General features: G+C 37.7%; 1 protein-coding gene across 16 annotated transcripts in view; it reads left to right on the forward strand.

The window, feature by feature from the left end:
* MLLT10 (MLLT10 histone lysine methyltransferase DOT1L cofactor) overlaps positions 1-20947 on the forward strand; it is a 230037-nt gene that overhangs the window by 168970 nt on the left and 40120 nt on the right. For all 16 annotated transcript variants that reach the window (XM_084868008.1, XM_084867998.1, XM_084867999.1 and 13 more), the window contains one exon: positions 20281-20459. In XM_084868008.1, the coding sequence (XP_084724134.1) occupies positions 20281-20459 (179 nt within the window). The remainder of the gene's footprint in view (positions 1-20280; positions 20460-20947) is intronic.

Here is a 20947-nt window from a genome sequence, read left to right on the forward strand (position 1 = left end):
CCCATTGCACGAAATTCATGCATGGGGATGGTGTCCCTCAGCTCAGCCTGCAACCTCTCCAATCTGGGACTCCCTGAGGGATGTCCGACTGCCTGTTTAGGTTCGGACATGGGATTGGGCCTAAATGGGCAGTCGAACATCCCTCTCACAATCCAGAACTGCTGGCTCCCAACTGCTTGCCTGCCTGCCTTCAAGATCAGACGCATGTTGGTCTTGACATTATCTGTCAATAACGCAGGCTTCTTTCGGCTACAGAGCTACCTTGTATCAATAGTAGATGTTTAGACATAGTCCCACCTCTCTGCTTTCAGGTGAATGTGAGTCCTGGTTGTAAGATGACAGAGAGCTGTCTGACCAACCGCTGATTCTCTAGGGGTGGGACTTCCTCCTCCCTGCTGTCAGGTGGCGTCAGGCCACTGAGAGCTGTGTGACCAATGACTGATTCTGGCTGATTCTGTGGGGGTGGGACTTCCTCCTCCCTGCTGTGTTTGGGCCAGCACAAACTGGGACACAGCATCAAGTCCCCCTGCGCCAGAAGACCCAGGGTCAACTCCCCGCCCACTTGTGTGTCCCCTGGATGCAGCATCCACCCTCGTGGAGGGGCTGACAGGCCCAGACACTTCCAGTGGCTGGGGAGCAGTGAGGCTGGATCCACTGCTGGAGTGGGCAGATCCTGCCTCTCTCCTTGGTCCCCGTGACCCCTGGCCAGGCCAACAGACCCAAACAATCCAGCCTCCCTGCTCAGCCCCAGACACTCCAGAGGCAGCAGAGTAGCAAGGTGAGATCGGCTACCAGAGTGGGCAGATCCCGCGCAGCCCCTGGCTGGCTCACAAACACTCCAGCAGCGGGGTTGGGAGGACTGGGTGCCACCATCTTGTGGCTATGTGGGCCGCCATTTTGTCACAGAGTTAATTAGCATATTACTCTTTTATTAAATAGGGTATAACTGCCTGTAATGACAAACATTGCTTGCCTTATTCTTACTTAAAGTAATCTTGGGAAAACGAATTATAATTGGGAAGTTGCTTGCTTGGTGAATCTGACACCATAGTAAGGACAATTAATGAAATCATGTTTAAAGATTATCACCTTGATAAGATTCTTTTCCTTCTTCATAATACAGTTGTTTTGTAGCTTCCTTTCACATTAATTTCTAGTCATGTGTTCATAGAAATTATGTCCCAATCACCTTGATTATGTAGTTATAGACCATGTATTATGTTGAGCTGTTTCTCTAGATTAGGGGTGTCGAACTCAATCAGAGAAGGGGCCAAAATCTAAAATCCAGCCTAAATCGCGGGCCGAATGGTTTACTGAACAGTCATAAACTGACAATGTCATAAACTGACAGCGGAGTGCAGTGATGACAGCGCGGTGCGGGCCACATTGCAAGGCCTGGCGGGCTGGATTTGGCCCGCGGGCCTTGTGTTTGACACATGTGCTCTAGATGGTTAATACTAGTTTCATACTCAGAGGGTTATTTTATTTCAAGAGTTCTGGATGGAATCATATTTATAATAATAAAAGCGTAATATGCTAATTAGACTGGACAGCCAAATGACATTCTGGATGACCTTCTGGAGGAAGCTGGGGCTGCAAGAGACCAGGCAAGGGCTGAACTCCTTGCACAGATTTTGTGCATCGGGCCTCTAGTCAACACTAATAAAAGAGTAACATGCTAATTGACCATACCTTTGTGACACCCCAGCCAATCAGGAATGAGTATTCAAATTAACCCAACAAAGATGGTAGATTGATTTGCATATACAGGCGTTGAGCACCACCCCAGCTGCTCTGGGCCTCTGGGCAGCGTGGGAAGGTGGAAAGGCGGCTCTGAGCCAGAGCGGAAAGGCGGCTCTGGGCCCAGAGTGAAGGCGGTGCCAGCAGCCAGGGGAAGGATGGCCTGTTCTTGCATGAATCTTCACGCATCAGGCCTTTAATATTTATAATAGCCATATATTTGAAATTATGCTTCTTAGACTTTTCTCCATTATATTAACAATATTAGGAGCAAGTGATGTTTTGATTCAAAAGGTATATTAGGAAGCTTTTACTGAAAATTGTTTCTGGGTATGTCAAGATTTAGAAGACTATCTTGGCAATAATAGAAAATCTAATTTTCTATCCAGATCAGCCCTTATGGACCTATATAGAGAAAACATGTTAGTGTGATAAACATATAAAAGACATAAGGGAAGATAATAATTTGAAACAAAACATTAAAGAAAGAAACAACTAGAAACTTTAGGTATGGAAAACTACAGTAGTCAAAGAACACAACATATGGGATAAATAGCACAACAGATATAGCCAAGGAACAAAATAGTATAATAGGTAGGTTAGATTAAGGAAATCCCTAGGAAGGAGGAGAAGACACACACATTTACAAAATAAAAGTTATATATAACATGGAGTATAGTAGTAAAACCCAGGAAATAGCCTCAGAAAGGGAGAGAGAAATGGACAGCTGTGAAGGTGGGTGGGGGAGGGCGGAATAATTTAAGAAATAATGGAGGTAAACTACTTTTACAAAGTTGAGAGATTTGGATTGAAATGGCTCATAGAGTGCCAAAGAAAAAAGAGGGGGAGGGGAGAAGTTCTCTTTTGGACATGTTATAGGAAAATTTTAAAATACCAAAAGCAGCCCTATCTGATTTGGCTTAGTAGATAGAGCCTCAGCCTGCGGACTACCTGGTTTGATTCTGGTCAAGGGCCCGGGTTGTGGGCTCCATCGTGCAGGAGTCAGCCAATCAGTGATTCTCCTCATCATTGATGTTCTATCTCTTTCTCCCCTCCTTTTTTTTTTTTATTAATTTTTTAATATATATTTTTTATTAAATTATTATTTTTGTACATATACCAATGCCCCCCCCGATACATACCCTCCCTCCCCAGAGTTTTGTGTCCATTGGTTGTACTTATATGCATGTATACAAGTCCTTCGCTTGATCTCTTATCTCCCCCAGATCTCCCCAACCTCCCTGCTGTAATTTGACAGTCTGCTTGTTGCTTTACTGCTCCCCTCCTTTTTGAAATAAAAATATATTTTTTAAAAACACCAAAAACAAAGAATTCTAAAGTATGGACTATTAAAATGAAGTGCTTCTTGGGAAGAGATCTGAAAGGACTAAATAGAAGTGACTTCTAAGGAGCATATGAAAAGGCTATACTTGTACAGGTATTTATCATAACGAAAAATTAGAAATATTGGAAATGTAAAAATTACGTCCATATTTTTCGTGTAGCAACTCCTGGACTTGATTATCAAGTGATATTTAGGAAGCTTACTGAGGAATTTGGAAATATATCCGTGACATATTTTCTCATACACCAAACCCAGAACAACAAATTGTATATTTATTATGTATAAAATAATATATGACAAAGGACTGTCATTTTCTTACTATATGATTCTTGTTTTCATAGGGTTCAGATTATTGTTGGAAGAGTCAGAAATATAAATGAACAATTGCAGAATAAATTGTTAGATAAAATTATAGTGGTTGTCTTAAAATTATGGGTTTCAAAGTAGTTTTTTCTTGCCTTCATTTTCTAAAATTTAATGTCAGTACTTTTGTTTTTATTAAATTATAGAAAATCTTTAATGAAGAATGGTAAATTGTTTTAATACCTCCCAAATTCAATAAGATTATGTTCTTCATTTTAATTGGCTTTTTTTTTTTTTTTTTTTTTTTTTTTTTTGCCTATTAAGCCTTCCTTTTAATTTACTTAAACTAAAGAAACAAACAGAAAATCAACATATGATGCACTGCATGATGTTTCTCACCTGGGTTTATGATTGGTATTAATTTAGGTGTGTCTCCTCTCTTCCTAGTTGAAGTGCTCTCCCTCATTAATCTAACCACTTATATTTTTATATTTTGTGTGACCTAAGTGTTTCTAGATTTAAAAAATACATTAACACTATGTACCAATTCATATAATTGATTCATGATACTAGCCTCGACTGATATTTAAATTGCTGGACAATGTTGATACACATCTCTAGGAAACCCCTCTTTACTTTTTTGTCGTGATTGTTTGTTTGTTTGTTTTTAACTTCCTTCCACTTCCCCATCTGCAGTATATTGGATGTCTGTGTCTCTTATTCCCAGAAAAAACTTCATCTTTTTATTTCCCAATTTTGCAGCGGACTTAATTTGTATCCATTCTCTTTTCCTTCTCTCCAGTTCTGCTTGCAAAGACTAGTTCTTTTGTTCTGGATCTCATCCTATTATGCCCGCCTCAAAGACCCTGTCATTGTAGTTTCTTCATTTGCTTTTTCACAACCACTTATCTTTATCTAAACATCCTCTACTGACTGTCTCCTCTTGAAAAAATCCAAACCAAAAAACCAAACTTTTAAAATTCCACATTTCTAATTGTTTGGCAACCTCTCAAACAGTTCTAGCCCACCCACTTAAGATCCTCTCGCTGTTTAGGACAGTATATCTCCATTTAACTTTACTCTGGGAACTTCTTGTGCTTCCTCTTGAGAGAATTTGTGGTTTAATCAATTCTGGAAACAGTTGTAGCCATTATGCTTTCAAATGTGCTTCTTCCTATTCTTTTTATTCTTTAGGAATTTTTGGTAGACATATTTGAACTTCCATTTTGTCCTTCGTGTTTCCTAATCACTCTTTTATCATTTTCATAACCTTTCTGTGCTATATCTGGGTAATTTCTTTTGATCTTTTCTGTTTACTTATCATTTTTTAGCTCTATTATTGTTACCTGATTATTATTATTATTATTATTTACCTGATTATTTAGTAAATAATTTTATTGAACATTTCTTTTCAATTTGAGGAGTTCTTTGTGAACCTTTTTAAAATTGACCTCGTCTAGTTTTGTTTTTCTTTGTTTTTAAGAATGTGTATGTAGCTCTTTTCTTACACCTAAAATTTTTTTATTTTGAAATTATCTCAAACTTATAAAAAACTTGCTAGTATAGAGAACTTTATTTTCATAAACAATTTGAGAGTAAGTTGCAGATGTAGTACCCCATCTAGCTCTGAACACTTAAATATTTCTTACAAACAAGGATATTCTCCTACAAAGTCACTGTACAACTGTCAAGAACAGGAAATTAACAATGCCATATTACTACCATCTAGTCTTTAGATGCCATTTCTGTTTTACCAGTCATATCAACATTTTTGAAGATTGTAGGCTAGTTATTTTGGATTTTGTTTATTTTATTATTTTTTTTATTAAGGTATTATATGTGTACATATCTTTACATTGCCCCCCCACCCCCCACGCCCATACATGCCCTCCCTCCCTAGAGTTTTTCGTCCATTGGTTTTGCTTATATGCAGGCATACAAGTCCTTCAGTTAATCTCTTATCTCCCCCAGAACTCCCTATCCTTCCTGCTGTAATTTGACAGTATGTTTGTTGCTTTACTATCTCTGTATCTATCTTTTTGTTCATCAGTGTATAATGTTCCTTATTATCCATAAATGAGTGAGATTATGTGGTGTTTTTCTCACATTGACTGGCTTATTTCACTCAGCATGATGTTCTCCAATTCCATCCAGGTTGCTGCAAATGATAGGAATTCCTTCTTTTTATGGCAGCATAGTATTCCATTGTGTAGATGTACCATGGTTTTTTGATCCAATCATCTGCTGATGGGCACCTAGGCTGTTTCCAAATCGTAACTATTGTAAATTGTGTTGCTGTGAACATAGGGGTGCATATATCCTTTCTGATTGATGTTTCTAGCTTCTTAGGATATATTCCTAGAAGTGGGATTACTGGGTCAAATGGGAGTTCCATTTTCAGTTTTTTGAGGAAACTCCATACTGTTCTCTACAGTGGTTGCACCAGTCTGCATTCCCACGAGCAGTGCACAAGGGTTCCTTTTTCTCTGCAACCTCACCAACACTTGTCCTTTGTTGATTTGTTGATGTTGGCCATTCTGACAGGTGTGAGACGGTACCGCATTGTTGTTTTGATTTGCATCTCTCGGATAATTAGTGACTTTGAGCATGTTTTCATGTGTCTCTTGGCCTTCCTTCTGTCTTCTTTTGAAAATATTCTATTTAGGTCCATTGCCCATTTTTTAAAAAAAATATATTTTATTGATTTTTTTTACAGAGAGGAAGGGAAAGAGATAGAGAGCTAGAAACGTCAATGAGAGAGAAACATCGACCAGCTGCCTCTTGTACACCCCCTACCAGGAATGTGCCTGCAACCAATGTACACGCCCTTGACCGGAATCGAACCTGGGACCTTTCAGTTCCCAGACCGACACTTTACCACTAAGCCAAACCGGTTTCGGCCCATTGCCCATTTTTTAATTGGGTCATTTATCTTCCTTTTATTTCGTTGTATAAGCTGTCTGTAGATGTTGGAGATTAAACCTTTATCAGTGATAACATTTGCAAATATGTTCTCCCATACAGTGGGCTTTCTTATTGTTTTGTTGATGGTTTCTTTTGCTGTAAAAAAGCTTTTTATTTTGATGTAGTCCCATTTGTTTATTTTCTCTTTAGCTTCCATTGCCCTAGGGGCAGTATCAGTGAAGAAGTTTTTTTGGCATGTTAGAGATTTTGCTTCCTGTGGATGCCTCTAGTATTTTTATGGTTTCCTGTCTTATGTTTAAGTCCTGTATCCATTTTAAGTTTATTTTTGTGTATGGTGTAAGTTGGTGATCTAGTTTCATTTTTTTGCAAGTGTCTGTCTAATTTTTCCAACACCATTTATTGAAAAGACTGTCTTGACTCCATTGTATGTTCATACCTCCTTTGTCAAGTATTAATTGAGTATAGAGGTTTGGGTCGCTATCTAGATTCTCTATTCTATTCCATTGATCTATATGTCTGTTCTTGTGTCAATACCATGCTGTTTTGAAAACAGTGGCTTTGTAATACAGCTTGGATTTAGTTTATTTTTTATTGTTATATTCAATAATTGTTTGAAGCAGGATATCATAGAAGTGATCTATCATTGCATCTTTTCAAATGGCACATAATCAGAATTTTCCAATGAAAAAGGTTTTCTTTTTCTATTTAATAAATTAGTATTTTGTGGAATAAACTGTGAGACCATATAAAAGCCCATTCATAATTAAACTTTCATTTTCTATCAGTATGGATTTATGGAAGTACTGGTTATAATACATCAAATTGTTTACAGGTTAGCCCCTTTAAGTTGGCTTTATGTCCTTTGGATATGCCCTCATTATTCTTTGAACACTCTCTTACTTTCTGAAATTACAAGCATATCAGTTTTCTATTGCTGCCATAACAAATTATCACAAAATTAGCATTTTAAAATTATACAACTTTATTAGCACACCAGAAGTCCAGGTTGGGTTTGCTGGTTTCTCTGCTAGAGTCTCAAGGCTGAAATCAGCTGGGCTCTGACTATGTGGAGACTGGGAATGGTCACTTTAAAGCTCATTCAGGTTTTTGTCAGAATGCAGTATATTCATTGCAGTTATAAGACTGAGGTTATCATTTCCTTTCTGGCTGCCAGTTAAGGGCCTTCCTTAGCTCCTAGAGGCTTCTCTTCTGTCCTTGCACATGTGTCCATACATTTTAGAACTAGCAAAGGTGAGTTGAATTCTTTTTGCACTTAGAATCTCTCTAACTTCCCCTTCTGCTACATCTCTCACTGACTTTTTTCCCCTTCTGTTTTTAATGGCTCCTGTGATTGCACTGGGCCCACCCTTATAATCCAGAAGAATTAATCCATTTTAAGGTGTTCAACTAATCAGCACTTTAATTCAATCTGCTAAACCCTCACAGGTGTACCTAGATTAGTGTTGAATAACCAGTGGATGGGTAGCTTGGGAGGATAGCTTTAGAATCTGCCTACCATACCAGTATCTTACACTCTTTTTTATATAGAGTAGTTGTTGTTTTTTCTCACCTATTTGATTCATCCTCTTAGATTCATAGTAATATAAAATTACTGTTTCTATTTGAAGTTGGTCTTTTTTTTTAATGATTTATTTTAAAGAGAGGAAGGGAGAGGGATAAAGAGAGAGAAATATCATTGAAAGAGTAAGATCATCAATTGGGTGCCTCCTGCATACTCCCTACTGGGGATCAAGCCCACAATCCAGGCATGTGCCCCAACTAGGAAGCAGACCTCTTGTTCCTGGGTCAATGCTCAACCACTGGGCAACACTGGCTGGGCAAGATGGTCATTCTTAATGGTATGTCTGCCAACTTATGATCAGAGGGATTGTTTCCTTCCATGTTTTCTAATATTGGATTGTGATCTTATTTTATAGCCTGAATTGAGGAAATATTTCTTCAGAAGCTTTGTGTTTGCTTCTGCTTTGTACGTCAGTGACAACTACCACTTGACCCGTTTTTACCTTTGGAATTTACTGTATCAGGCACATTGTGTAAATTCAAGCCCCAAACCTATTTGAAGACAAGACTATGGCCATAAATTCTTGGGACAGACTTTTCATTCTGTATTCAGAACTTAGATCAAATTGGACAAGCATCCTTATTTTCTCCCTATGATGTGATATTTAGGTTTTGTGGGCTTTTGGCAGGGGTGGGGTGGACTACATTTTCCCTAAAAGGGCATAAATGGGTTCTCATCCGTTTCAACTTTCCATCCTTTTGAGGTCCAAAGTCTCTTCTCTTTTTCCTTGTTGGCATTAAAGCCAAAGCTCTTAGGTTACTGACACAGGCTGGCTCCTCTAGGACCACCTGTTAAAGCTTTTTCCTCTTCTTTTTTTCATTTGCAACACAGAATTTATTGTGAATTTCTTTATTTTTGTTTGTTTGTTTTTTATTGTTGACACTATTATAGATGTCCCCCATTTTCACCCCTAAGAGCTTCTCTTACTTTTTGTGGACTTAGCTATTCATTCTTCAACCTAATTTTAATTAGGAAGAATCTTAGGCTGTTCAGTCTGCCTCCTTCCTTGCCAGAAACAGAAATTCTCTCATTGGTTGATTTTTCAAACCACTTCATACTGGTTTCTAGAACTAGTATTTCATTCAAGTCAGGAATAGTTGTTACATTGCCAGGTCCAGTGGGTATTTTTGAGTTTTCATCTTAGATGACTTCTTAGTATAGTTTTTTGTTGAGACTTCCTCTTATTATAACCACCTTTTCTCAACATAGTTTGAGAAAATCAGTACCACATCAGGTTGCTTATTCAACAAAGAAGAGTAAATGAATGGGATAGTCTTGATGATTATTTAACCAAGCAAATGATTAAACCTCATGAGTTATCTCTAGCCCACACTTTCCCCCTCACTTTCTCAACATAGTTTATTTTACCCTCTCTCAGTAATGAACGTGTTAATCATATAGAGACGTATTCCATAATCTAGAAAGGAAAAGCCAAGATACAGAATATCCTAAGTGTTTATTCATTAGTCACGAAAGGGAAGGGGCATTAAGGCAACATTACCAATGGATGCTTTCTATTATTGTGCATATTATCCTGTTTATTTCTTTTAACATTAATAGATATTGTTTCTTCTTTAATAATATAGCTGCTATACTAGCATAACCTTTCACCAGCCATATGAAATCATTGGTACCATCCTCATTTTATATAGATGAGGTTTATTGGGTTCATAGAGGTGGTTATTTGCTTAAGGGAGCAGGATTTGGACTTTTAACTACTTCACACGTATTAATCACCAGAAAAGAATATCCAGTCTCTTGGGATGTGGGCTAGAGATAACTCATGAGGTTTAATCATTTGCTTGGTTAAATAATCATCAAGACTATCCCATTCATTTACTCTTCTTTGTTGAATAAGCAACTTGATGTGGTACTGATTTGGCCTCCAAGGCAGTTTGAAACTGGGAATCAGAAACTGTGGTTGGTGAACAGTAATATTTCTGTCACTGGGAAGGTATACTTATGTCTTATATATCGATTTTATGTAATTTGCAGTGGGCATACTGAAAAAAAGCCTAGGTCTAAACAATGTTCTCTTGGCTCTGCCCACACTGTACTGTTCATCCTGAGATACCATCTGTCTTGATATTTCCAGGTCCAATTCATCATTATGTGATACAACTGATGAGTGCCCCCTCTTATTTCAGACCCTTTTCTTCAGTAATGCTGCGTGCGTGATTTTCTTTCTACCCTGCATATCTCAATTTTCTTTACAAATTTGTCTTTGAACTAATAATTCTCGCAATGTTGGAAGTCTTCAAAAAGACTTAGTCCTAAACAGCTTTTTTCTCTTTTACAAAAAAATCAATTCTTCCTGCTCACTTTTCACCATCTCAGTAAATGGCACTTACAATCACCAGCCAAAAACTTGGGATTCATTTATAATATTGTTCTTTACCAAATATATCTTACCATTCCAACTTCTAGATGCCCTTTCTCCTTGTTCAGTACCACTACCACCATAGACCAGAGTTACATAATCTTACATCTAGATTGTGGAATCACCTCCTAAATGATCTTTCTGTTTTCACTCTTCCCTCTTTCAGTTCATTTGTTACATAACAGAGGGATGATCATTTAAAAACGAAGTCATATTTTTTGCTCTTTGCATCTTTCTATTCTTTTCAACATAAATTGTAAACACTTTTACATGGCTTACAAGGTCCTGTGAGAGCTGCTCCTTCTCTCTCTCCAATATTGTCTTCTATCACTCTTTCCATTGTGCATTAGCCACATTACCTTTTTTTCTTTTTCCTTGCCCTTTGATCAAGCTTTTCTACTTAACTCTTTGTGCAGTTAACATCTACCAACCTAACTTTTAAGTCATTGCTTTAGTGTCATTTCTTTAGACAGGTCTTTTCTGCTTTCTAATTTTTCATTCTTATTGTTCTCTTTTCTCTTCCTTCATAGGATTTGTCACAATTTATAGTCGTGTTTGTTTTAATGTTTACCTCCCTATTAAGTGGTAAACCCCTACAGACCAGAGATCTTGTTTATCTTATTAACTACTTTATTCCGTGCCCTTAGCACAGTGCCTGATTCCTAATAAAGAAGCAATAAATATTTGTTTGATGGCTGCATGGATTAATGATTGAGTGAATCAGTGTGTTACTGCCACACTGTATCATTCTGCATCTTAGAGTATACTCTCTATCCTGAATAGATAAATTTCAGGGTTTCCTAGAGCTATGTATTACAGGACTCAGCTGTTTAATTTGATTAATGTCACCTTTATTTGGATTGAAATAGCAAATGACTTCTAAAAAGACGAAAACAGTGAAGTTAAATAGAAAGCAGATATAGAAAAAATCTAATGTAGATTCTTTGCCTTGTTAAAAAAAAATAACTAGAGATCTTAGTAAACTGCTCATGCTGTACCAATTATAGTATTGAAGTGTCAGTGATTCTCATTTTTAAAAAACGATTTAAAATTTTCTGCTTTCCTGCCTTGATAGGAAAGGAAATTTTGATTTATTCTATTTTATAGCAGTAACCTGAGGACCAGATACAGTTTCAAAGTATAATCACTTTATTATACATATAGCTGTGCATTTTCCCATTTAAATGATGTTAAAAAACAAATTAAGTTTAGAGATCAAAGGTCCTCAATCACCACAGTTTTGCTTCTCAGTATTATACTTTTATGATATATTATTGCATGTGGTAATGGTGTTTGCCATTTTCAAAGTGTAGAAGGGACATTAGAGGACCTGACAATTGTAATACTGTACTTTCCTGACTTAAAGATAATTTTTTAATTAGAGCATTAACTCTAAAATAGCTGTTGTTGCCATTTATGGAAACTTATTGTGTATTAGGAATTGCTGCAACCATTACAAGGATATTCTCAAATAACAGCCTTTACGGTAGCTACTATCTTGGTTTTATAGAAGAAAACAATTTCTGTGGTGCTACCTACAACTGTCTTTTAGTTATAAAAGTTGGAGATTCAATGTATAGAATAGTATGATTTTAACCATTTTAAAAAAAACAACACATAGCTAATTAGCATTCTACCTTTCAAAGTACTTTTATTTATTTATTTCCCATTTATTTATTTATTATCTGTGTACATATCTTACCAATGCCCCCCCCCCATGCATGCCCTCCCTCCCCAGAGTTTTGTGTTCACTGGTTGTACTTATATGCATGCATACAAGTCCTTCAGTTAACCTCTTATCTCCCCCAGATCTCCCTCCCCTCCCCACTGTAATTTAACAGTCTGCTTGTTGCTTTACTGTCTATATCTATCTTTTGGTTCATCAGTTTATAATGTTCTTTATTATCCATAAATGAGTGAGGTCATGTTGTGTTTCTCTTTCATTGACTGGCTTATTTCACTCAGCATGATGTTCTCCATCCAGGTTGCTGCAAATGATAAAAATTCCTTCTTTTTATGGCAGCATAGTATTCCATTGTGTAGATGTACCATGGTTTTTTGATCCAATCATCTGCTGATGGGCACCTAGTCTGTTTCCAAATCGTAACTATTGTAAATTGTGCTGCTATGAACATAGGGGTGCATATTTCCTTTCTGATTGGTGTTTCTGGTTTCTTGGGATATATTCCTGGGAGTGGGATTACTGGGTCGAATGGGATTTCCATTTTCAGTTTTTTGAGGAAGCTCCATACTGTTCTCCACAGTGGTTGCACCAGTCTGCATTCCCACCAGCAGTGCATAAGGGTTCCTTTTTCTCTGCAACCTCGCCAACACTTGTCCTTTGTTGATTTGTTGATGTTGGCCATTCTGACAGGTGTGAGACGGTACCGTATTGTTGTTTTGATTTGCATCTCTCAGATAATTAGTGAATTTTAAAGAGCAGAGTTCATAAATACTTCTCCCTGAGACTTTTCCACATCAGTTTCTTCCTCTAAATTTAGCCGAAACCCGTTTGGCTCAATGGATAGAGCGTCAGCTTGGGGACTGAAAGGTCCCGGGTTCGATTCCGGTCAAGGGCATGTACCTTGGTTGTGGGCATATCCCCAGTAGTGGGTGTGCAAGAGGCGGCTGATCGATGACTCTCTCATCGATGTTTCTAACTCTCTATCTCTCTCCCTTCCTCTCTGTACAAAATCAATAAAATATATTTTTAAATAAATAAATAAATAAATAAATTTAAATAATTTTTCATGGCATATGTCCTCATTGTACCTAGCATTTCTCTCCCATATCATTACTTATTATTAGCTATGTTATGAGATTATAAGTTATTTAAAGGTAAGATTTGCTTTCGTTCTTTGTGATCCTCGGTGCCTTTTTAATAAGAACTTCAATAAATATTTTGGTAAACGAACTAAAAATATTTTAGTAAAAAACTAAGAATATTTTTACTCAATTGTGTGCCTGTCCTTTGGAATATAAGATTTATATTTGAAGATATTTGCTTCATTTACATGCTATTTCTTTTCTGTTATTTTTTAAATATATATATTTTTATTGATTTCAGAGAAAAAAGGAGAGGGAGAGATAGAAACATCAATGATGAGAGAGAATCATTAATCAGCTTCCTCTTGTATGCGTCACTCTGGGAATTGAGCCCACAACCTGGGAATGTGTCCTAACTAGGAATCGAACTGCGACCTCCTGGTTCATAGGTCGATGCTCAACCACTGAGCCACACCAGGAAGGCACTTTTCTGTTCTTCACAGCCAATACTATAAGAGTTATCTTGCTACGATTTATTGTCACATTTAATGACTCCTTTTTCTGGCCTTCCCTTAAATGACCAATAGGATCATTTGATCTTTCATTTGAAATTCTTTAAGTGGTTAGTAAGATTTTCTCTTCATGTTTTAATTTTGTTCTGTGTTATCTTTTATTTGTATGTATGTATATGTATATGTATTTATTTATGTCAACACTTTAAATTGTAATATTCCCTAGATTTCTGTCTTTTGTCCTTTTATCTTGATCATGCTAAAAACTTTCCCTGGGTGGTCTCATTTTTCTATTCATTGGCTTTGACCTACTTTCATATCAGGAGTTGTAAATCAAATACTTATTGGGCCCAGATAGGTAAGTAACATAAATGAATGAAGAAGAGGTGAAGAATAAGGAATGATGGGACACTGATGGATAAAAGAATCAATAATGGCCCTGGTCAGTGTTTTCGGTGGTTAGAGCATCAGTTCAGGTACTGAATGGTCATGGGTTCTATTTCCTATCAGAGGCATGTCCCTGGGGTGCAGGTTTGATCCCTGGCGCTGGTCATGGGTTGGGCTTGTGCAAGAGATAACTAATCAAAGTGTCTCTCTCATATTGATGTTTCTCTCTATCCCACTCCCTCTCTCTCTACCTTCCTCCCTCCCTTCCACACTCTATCTGAAAATCAATTGAAAAAAATATCCCTGGGTGAGGATAAAAGGAAAAAAAAGAATCTATAATGAATAAAGAAGAGGTGAAGATTTAGGAATGACGCGCTTGGGTGGATTAAATAATCTTTGTCTTTCCAAAGTTTTAGCAGATTGTTATTATTTCAATATATAGTATTCAGTGTTGATAGAGTTTCAGTTTTTCAGGAGAAATTAGAAATCTTTAGTTCTTAATGTGAAATTTCCATGTTTCCAAACATGAACTAGTTAAAATTGTCAACACTGTGCACAGCAGTAGAAAACTTAATATTGAGTTTTCATGTTTACTTATTGTAACTTTACTATGCTTCTAACTCCTAGATTTGTATCTCCAGACCTGATTTTTCTGCCAAGTTTTAGGCTCAACTTCTAGATTATCCAAGAGTTCTGTGTTCACAAACACCTCAAAGACCACAATGATCAATCTGAATCTTAAACTTGTACTAGTAACTGGTTTCAGTTAATAGAATTAGACAGCTCTGAGTTCGGATACGGATTCCACCACTTAGTAGGTCATTAAGCAAGTTACTTTATTTCTTTTTTTAATAGTTTAATGTATTTAATATCAAACTTACAGTAACAGCACAGAAGACAGACAACATTAAAAACATGTATTTGTATGTAGGACAACACAGAAAATATAGTGAGTAGAGGCATCTACTGGATGAAAAAAAGACAAACATCAGCCTTGACCAGGTGGTTCAGATTGGAGCATTGTTCATATACTAAAAGGTTGCGGGTTTGATCCCTGGTCAGGATGCAAAAGGGAGGCAACCTATCAATGTTTCTCTCTCACACCAATGTTTCTCCATTCCTCTCCCTAAAAATCAACAAAAACATATCTTTTGGTGAGGATATTTTTTTTAATGCTAAAAACATCATTTAGTTGCCATCAATAAGAAATGTACTTTTTTTTTATTGTTGCTGTTTTGTGTGTATGTGTGTTTTATCAAATGCTGCCATTGTCCAGGAAATTTTAACAGGTTTATTTATAATTAGTGGCCTGGTGCATGAATTTGTGCACATTGAAATGAAATTAATTAGAAGAAATATTTTAATATTGCTATTTGCCCTTTCTCTATAATAGAAGTGCCATCCAAATTCATGATTGACAGTGACAGATTGAAACACACATGTGCAACTGGTGCCAGTGATAGCTTTATATGTATAGGGCATGCGTGAGTCAACTTAGCCTTTTGTAGATACTAGAGGCCCAGTGCATGAAAATTCATGCACTGGAAAGGGTTCCCTCAGCCCACCTGCTCCCTGTCACAGTCCAAGAACCCTCAGGGGTGGGAGGTGATTCGACAATCAGGGGAAGGTGATGCCGCATCACACCTCTGCTGCTGCCACTGCTGGCAGCGCAAGCCTCATTGGGCGGCTTGGCAGCCACCATCCGAGGCTTGCCTGCACCTCAGGCCATCTATGGGAGGCTGGGCAGCCACCATCTAAGGCTTTCCTGCACCTTGGGCCAGCCCTGGGCATCTAGGGGGCTGAGGGGCCTGGGGAACTCTGGAGGCAGGGGCGTGGAGCAGCCAGGTACCTGCCACCCCAGCAGGGCTGAGGGGACTGGGAGTCACCAACTTGTGGCTGTGGGCTCTGCCATCTTTGAGGGTGGGGCAGTCAATTAGCATATTCCCTCCTTATTGGCTGTGGGCATCACCATCTTTTGTGACAACATGAGGGTCAATTAGCATATTCCCTCTTTGTTAGATAGGATAGAATAAGCTTGCTTAATTAGAGCTGCTTTCTGATGTAGCTAAACTTTTTCCAGCCCAGTGAAGCATCCCAACTTCTCTTTCAGGTAATTATCAGCAACACAGCAGTAAATATCAACACCAAGCAGAATATTATTGTAGATCACACGGGGAGAACAAAGGTTACAATATTTAACTGTAGCTGTGTTTGATTATATTCTGTGCAGTGAGAAAACCTGAAGTCATTTTCAAGGTCCACCATTTCTTACTTCTTTTCAGTCGGGTCAAGTTTCTAAGTTTTCTAAATCTCAGTTTTCTGGCTAATGAAAAGAAAATAGGATTCCACTGAGTCTTCTATCTACCTACTCCAGGACTTCTGTGAGGATCAAATGAGATGAGGCACAGTAAAACGCTTCACAGACTTTGGTTTAAGTGTGAAATGTTTCCACCTGGGTGTTCCTGTGCTGAAAAACTGCGAGGAGAGGAAGCCAGGCGTTGCTGTGTGACATCCTTACCCAGGACCCACAGCGACTGTTTCCTGGCTGGGCTGGGCTGTGCACCTTGGGGTCTGAGAAGCATCAGCTGTGATTTGGTGGGCTGTCAATGTGATGTGGGTGCTAGGGCCATGGTGCCATTTCTCTGTGTGTCACAGCAGCTCTTGTGTTGAGTGTCTGCCCTCTGGTGGTTAGTGTGTGTCATAGCAACTGGTCAGACAGTTAGCATATTAGCCTTTATATATATTCTAAAGTTGAACTGCTGAAATTTGTTCACAGAAACATTTTGACTTGCATTAATACTTTATAAGTGACCACATTTATGTTTTTAAAATTCACACACAAATGAAAATGAAAAAACTGCCAATTTCTAACCTCCATTATCCTGATTTCTAACCTCCATTATCCACTTGCAATCATAAACTTAGCTACCTTTTGATCCTATGGGGAAAAAATACCTAACGTTTATAACTACCAATAATAGGAAGAAGAAAATTTTTAATTATTATTTTTTTAATCCTCACCCAAAGATATATTGCCATTGATTTTTAGAGTGGAAGGGGGAGGGGTACAGAGAGAGAGAGAGAGAGAGAGAGAGAGATATTAGTTGCCTCCCACATGCGCCCTGACCAAATCCGGGACCCTTCAGTCTGCAGGCTGATGCTCTTTCTATCCACTGAGTGAAACCAATAAGGATGATTTTTTTTTTTTTTTTAAAGAATGAAATGCTTCCCATCATAGTGGATTCTTAAGCCCGTTCTCTACATATGTGGAATGCTAGTTGGATGTCTTTTGGCATAACTGTTGTATTCAAAAAGGCTAACGAGGCAGGCTTTACTTACCTCCTACAAAGCACCAGTGGCTGCACCTGGAAGCACAGATCTGCTTTGAAATCTTGAGCAATTTCTTGCACCAGATGCTGGGAGGGAAGTTTGCAAATCAGAAATTCAATGGACTTCTGATAACATTTAATTTTACGGAGTGCCACTGTACCAGGCCTGTAACATGAGGTTTCTTTACCCCTCATGTTACCTTGGGAGCAGCTTTTATAGTCAGTTGCTTCCTTGTGTTTTACCACTGGTCAGTTTGCAGACAATTTGCTTTGTATGAGTCATGGTATAGAGACTTTCTCCTTCAGCTGCAGCTCAAACACCACAAGTTATTTCTTTACTGTTTGCTCATATGTAAAATGGAAGTGATATTTACCTCATTGGGCTATTATCTTAGTGACCTGTCTACATACAGTAACCAAATGCTGGATATTCTCAATTGTTGCTCCTGCTTCAGCTGCTAGTATAACCACTCTCATGCCTACTTTACTGGTGCTTCAGAGTCATTCCTGAGTCTTCCCTTTTTCTTCTTCTTCAGGTCTAATTAGTTACCAGTCCTCTGAATCTTGCCTTTGTAATATCTCATTAGTGCTGTTACCTTAGTTTAGTTTCTTTTTTTTTTTTGCTCATCAGTATTATTGTAGCAATCCTTAATAGCTTTTTCGGTGTTTATTTAAATATCATTCCCAGTCTATTCGTTGTGTGTGCCAATGATTGATGTTTTCCTTATACAGCAATTTGATCACATCAAGCTTCTGTTTACAATCTTCAGTAGTTTCCTATTGTCTCTAAAATTTTAACTTTTTATATTTTAACTTGTAATGTTCTTCTTAATCTGTTTCCTGCTTTTTTTCTCCTCATTTCTTGCTTCGCTTATATAGATGGTCCTTATAAGTTGCTAGAATTTACCCTGCTCTCTGAAGTGTGTTTCTTCACACCATCCTCTGCCTCTGTTCTATATATAGCTCCTTTGGAAATTAGCTTTTTCCAGTGAGTTTTTTTGACCTCCCACCTCCACCCCACTCTCTCTGCCTAAGTCTGGGTTAGATTCCCCTTTTATATGCACTCATAGCCCCCTGAGGGTGTTCCTATCACCTTCACAGTCTTAGGAAATTGTCTCTCCTCCCCTTTTAAGCCCCCTCCCTTCATTAAACTTCTTGAAGGGGAAGACCATATGTCTTGAATAGCTTTGTATCTCCAGGGCTTAGAATAATGTTTGGCAAACAGCGGGTTCTCAGATGTTTGCGTAATAGATACATTTGTTGAACGAATAAATTATGGGTATTATTTTTTCTGGAGAAATTGTAGATATCATAGGAACTTCAATTATAGTTGTAAAGACTTTATAATGTCCCAATTCTTTCATTCCCCTTCTTTAAAGAGTGTAGGTGCTTTTATTTATTATGAATCAATAATATGTTCTTTGGAACAAAGTAAATTGTATATTGATATAATAACTATTGTTGCCTTCAAGGGCTATACTTTCTCAAATTTTTTTTTATCTGTAGTCCACTTAATGTTCATTCCCCCCCCCCCCGCTTTCCTCTTGTTATAGTGTCAAGTTCTTAGGACTTTATTTCTTCCACACTCCCAAAAATTTATAACAGGATTCCTCAATTTCCACACTATTGACACTGTGGACCAGATAATTCTTAGTTGGGAAGAGTTGTCCTGGGCATTCTAAGATGTTTAGCAACATCCATTTCCTCTCCATCTTAGATACCAGTAGCATTCCCTGGCTTTGACAGCCAACAGTGTCTCCAAGCATTGTCAGATGTTTTCTGTAGAGCAAAGTCACCCCTAGTTGAGAACCCCACTGATTTATAGATAATTCCATCTCTTACTTTTATCTGCAAAGATCCCCTATTTCACTGTAGGCTCTTTATTATCAGCACATGACCATAATCTCCCATCTTTTTTCTTTTTTTCTTTTTTTTTTTAAGAGAGAGAGAAAAATCAATTTGTTGTTCCATTTATTTATGCATTCATTTGTTGATTCTTTGTATGTATCTTGGTCAGGATTGAACCCACAACCTGACCTTTCGGGACAATGCTCTAACCAAGTGAACTACCCAACCAGAGCCATGATCTCTCATCTTAAAAAAAACAAAAAACACAGCAGAAAACACCCCTCCCCCCCTGCGCATAGCTCCGTGTTTTCTCTTTAATATATTTTTTTCTTCTTTTTCTCCTCTTCCCATCCACTTTTTGAGAATAACTTGCTTCCACTCTCATTTCCCCTTCCTTTCTAACCTTTACCATGGTACCACTGTGTTTTTTGCTCCTTGAAGAGACTGTTACCACTACCCAGTAGTCCATTGTCATGATTATTCCCTAATCCTCTGTCCCCCCACCCCACCTCTGCACCCCCTTTACTCAGTCAAAGCCCTATCTATTCTACCTTTTAAATATCCCTAGAATCCACCTGTTGTTTATCCTCACAGCTGTGCACCACAATGTCATTAGCTCTCTTTTGGTCGTTGAATCTCAAGTCTAGTCCTCCTCCATTTTATTTTCTACATTTTAGCATAGGTGACCTTTTTAAAACAAAGTCTTTTCCCATTTCATCTCCTCTCAATCATGAGTTCTGGGGCTTTAGTATCTGCATTTTAAAGGCAGACCAAGTGCTTTTTATGCAACTCTAATTGCTTTGTTCTTCTACTTAAAAACATTTCATTGCTCTTTTACAAAGCAATTCCTGATGTGATCCCTGTCTATTGCCAAAGCCATTATATATATTTTAAAGTGTGTGTGTGTGTGTGTGTGTGTGTGTGTGTGTGTGTGTGTGTGTATATATATATATATATATATATATATATATATTTTAAATGTTTTTTTAAAAAATCAATATTTAGTTTCTGGTACCTTTTGTTTTTGTTTTTTTACCGTACCACCAATAAAATTTGTCATTGGAGGAGGGATCAGGAGGAAATGTGGGTATTCTAACTTATTGATTAATGTGTGTCTGTGACAGATTTCACCGCTAAGTTGTAAAATATTTCTTTTCTTTCAGGTATTTATAACAGCAATGATGTAGCAGTATCATTTCCAAATCTAGTATCTGGCTCAGGATCTAGTACTCCTGTCTCCAGTTCTCATTTACCTCAGCAGTCTTCTGGGCATTTGCAACAAGTGGGAGCTCTGTCCCCATCAGTGGCGTCATCTGCAACCCCTACAGTTGCTACAACTCAGGTACATTATAAAATAACACGAAGATGGGTTATCAGTTTTGAAAGTGAGTTTGATTGGAGGAGAAAGAAATGAGATAGGGTTTCCTATAGGAATTTGTATTGACATGTTAGTGGAAATCATAGACATTTTTTACATGATACGCATGAGACAAATGTTGGTGCCAACTGCTTATTTTCTGAGTTTCTAAATTTTTTTTAATGATGTAAAATGGTAATTTGTGGGGTGGTGTTATTATTTCTTTTAGAAAGTTGGACTTTTTAAAAGAACTATGGACCAATTTTGGACTTGTGGAATTAAACTTACAATTTTAAAACCCACACAAATAATGTCTGAATATCTGCTAAGTTTTTAAAAACCAATGTAGGAGAATCTTACCTAATAAAAGAGGAGTATGCAAATTAGCCCAACAAAGATGGCGGTTAATTTGCATATACAGGCACAGAATGGAGTGAAGCCTGCTATGAGGGGAAGTGAGGGTGGAGAGAGCT

This window comes from Pipistrellus hanaki (genome assembly GCF_964339955.1).
Source record: "Pipistrellus hanaki genome assembly, chromosome: 1".
NCBI classification, from domain to species: Eukaryota; Metazoa; Chordata; class Mammalia; order Chiroptera; family Vespertilionidae; genus Pipistrellus; species Pipistrellus hanaki.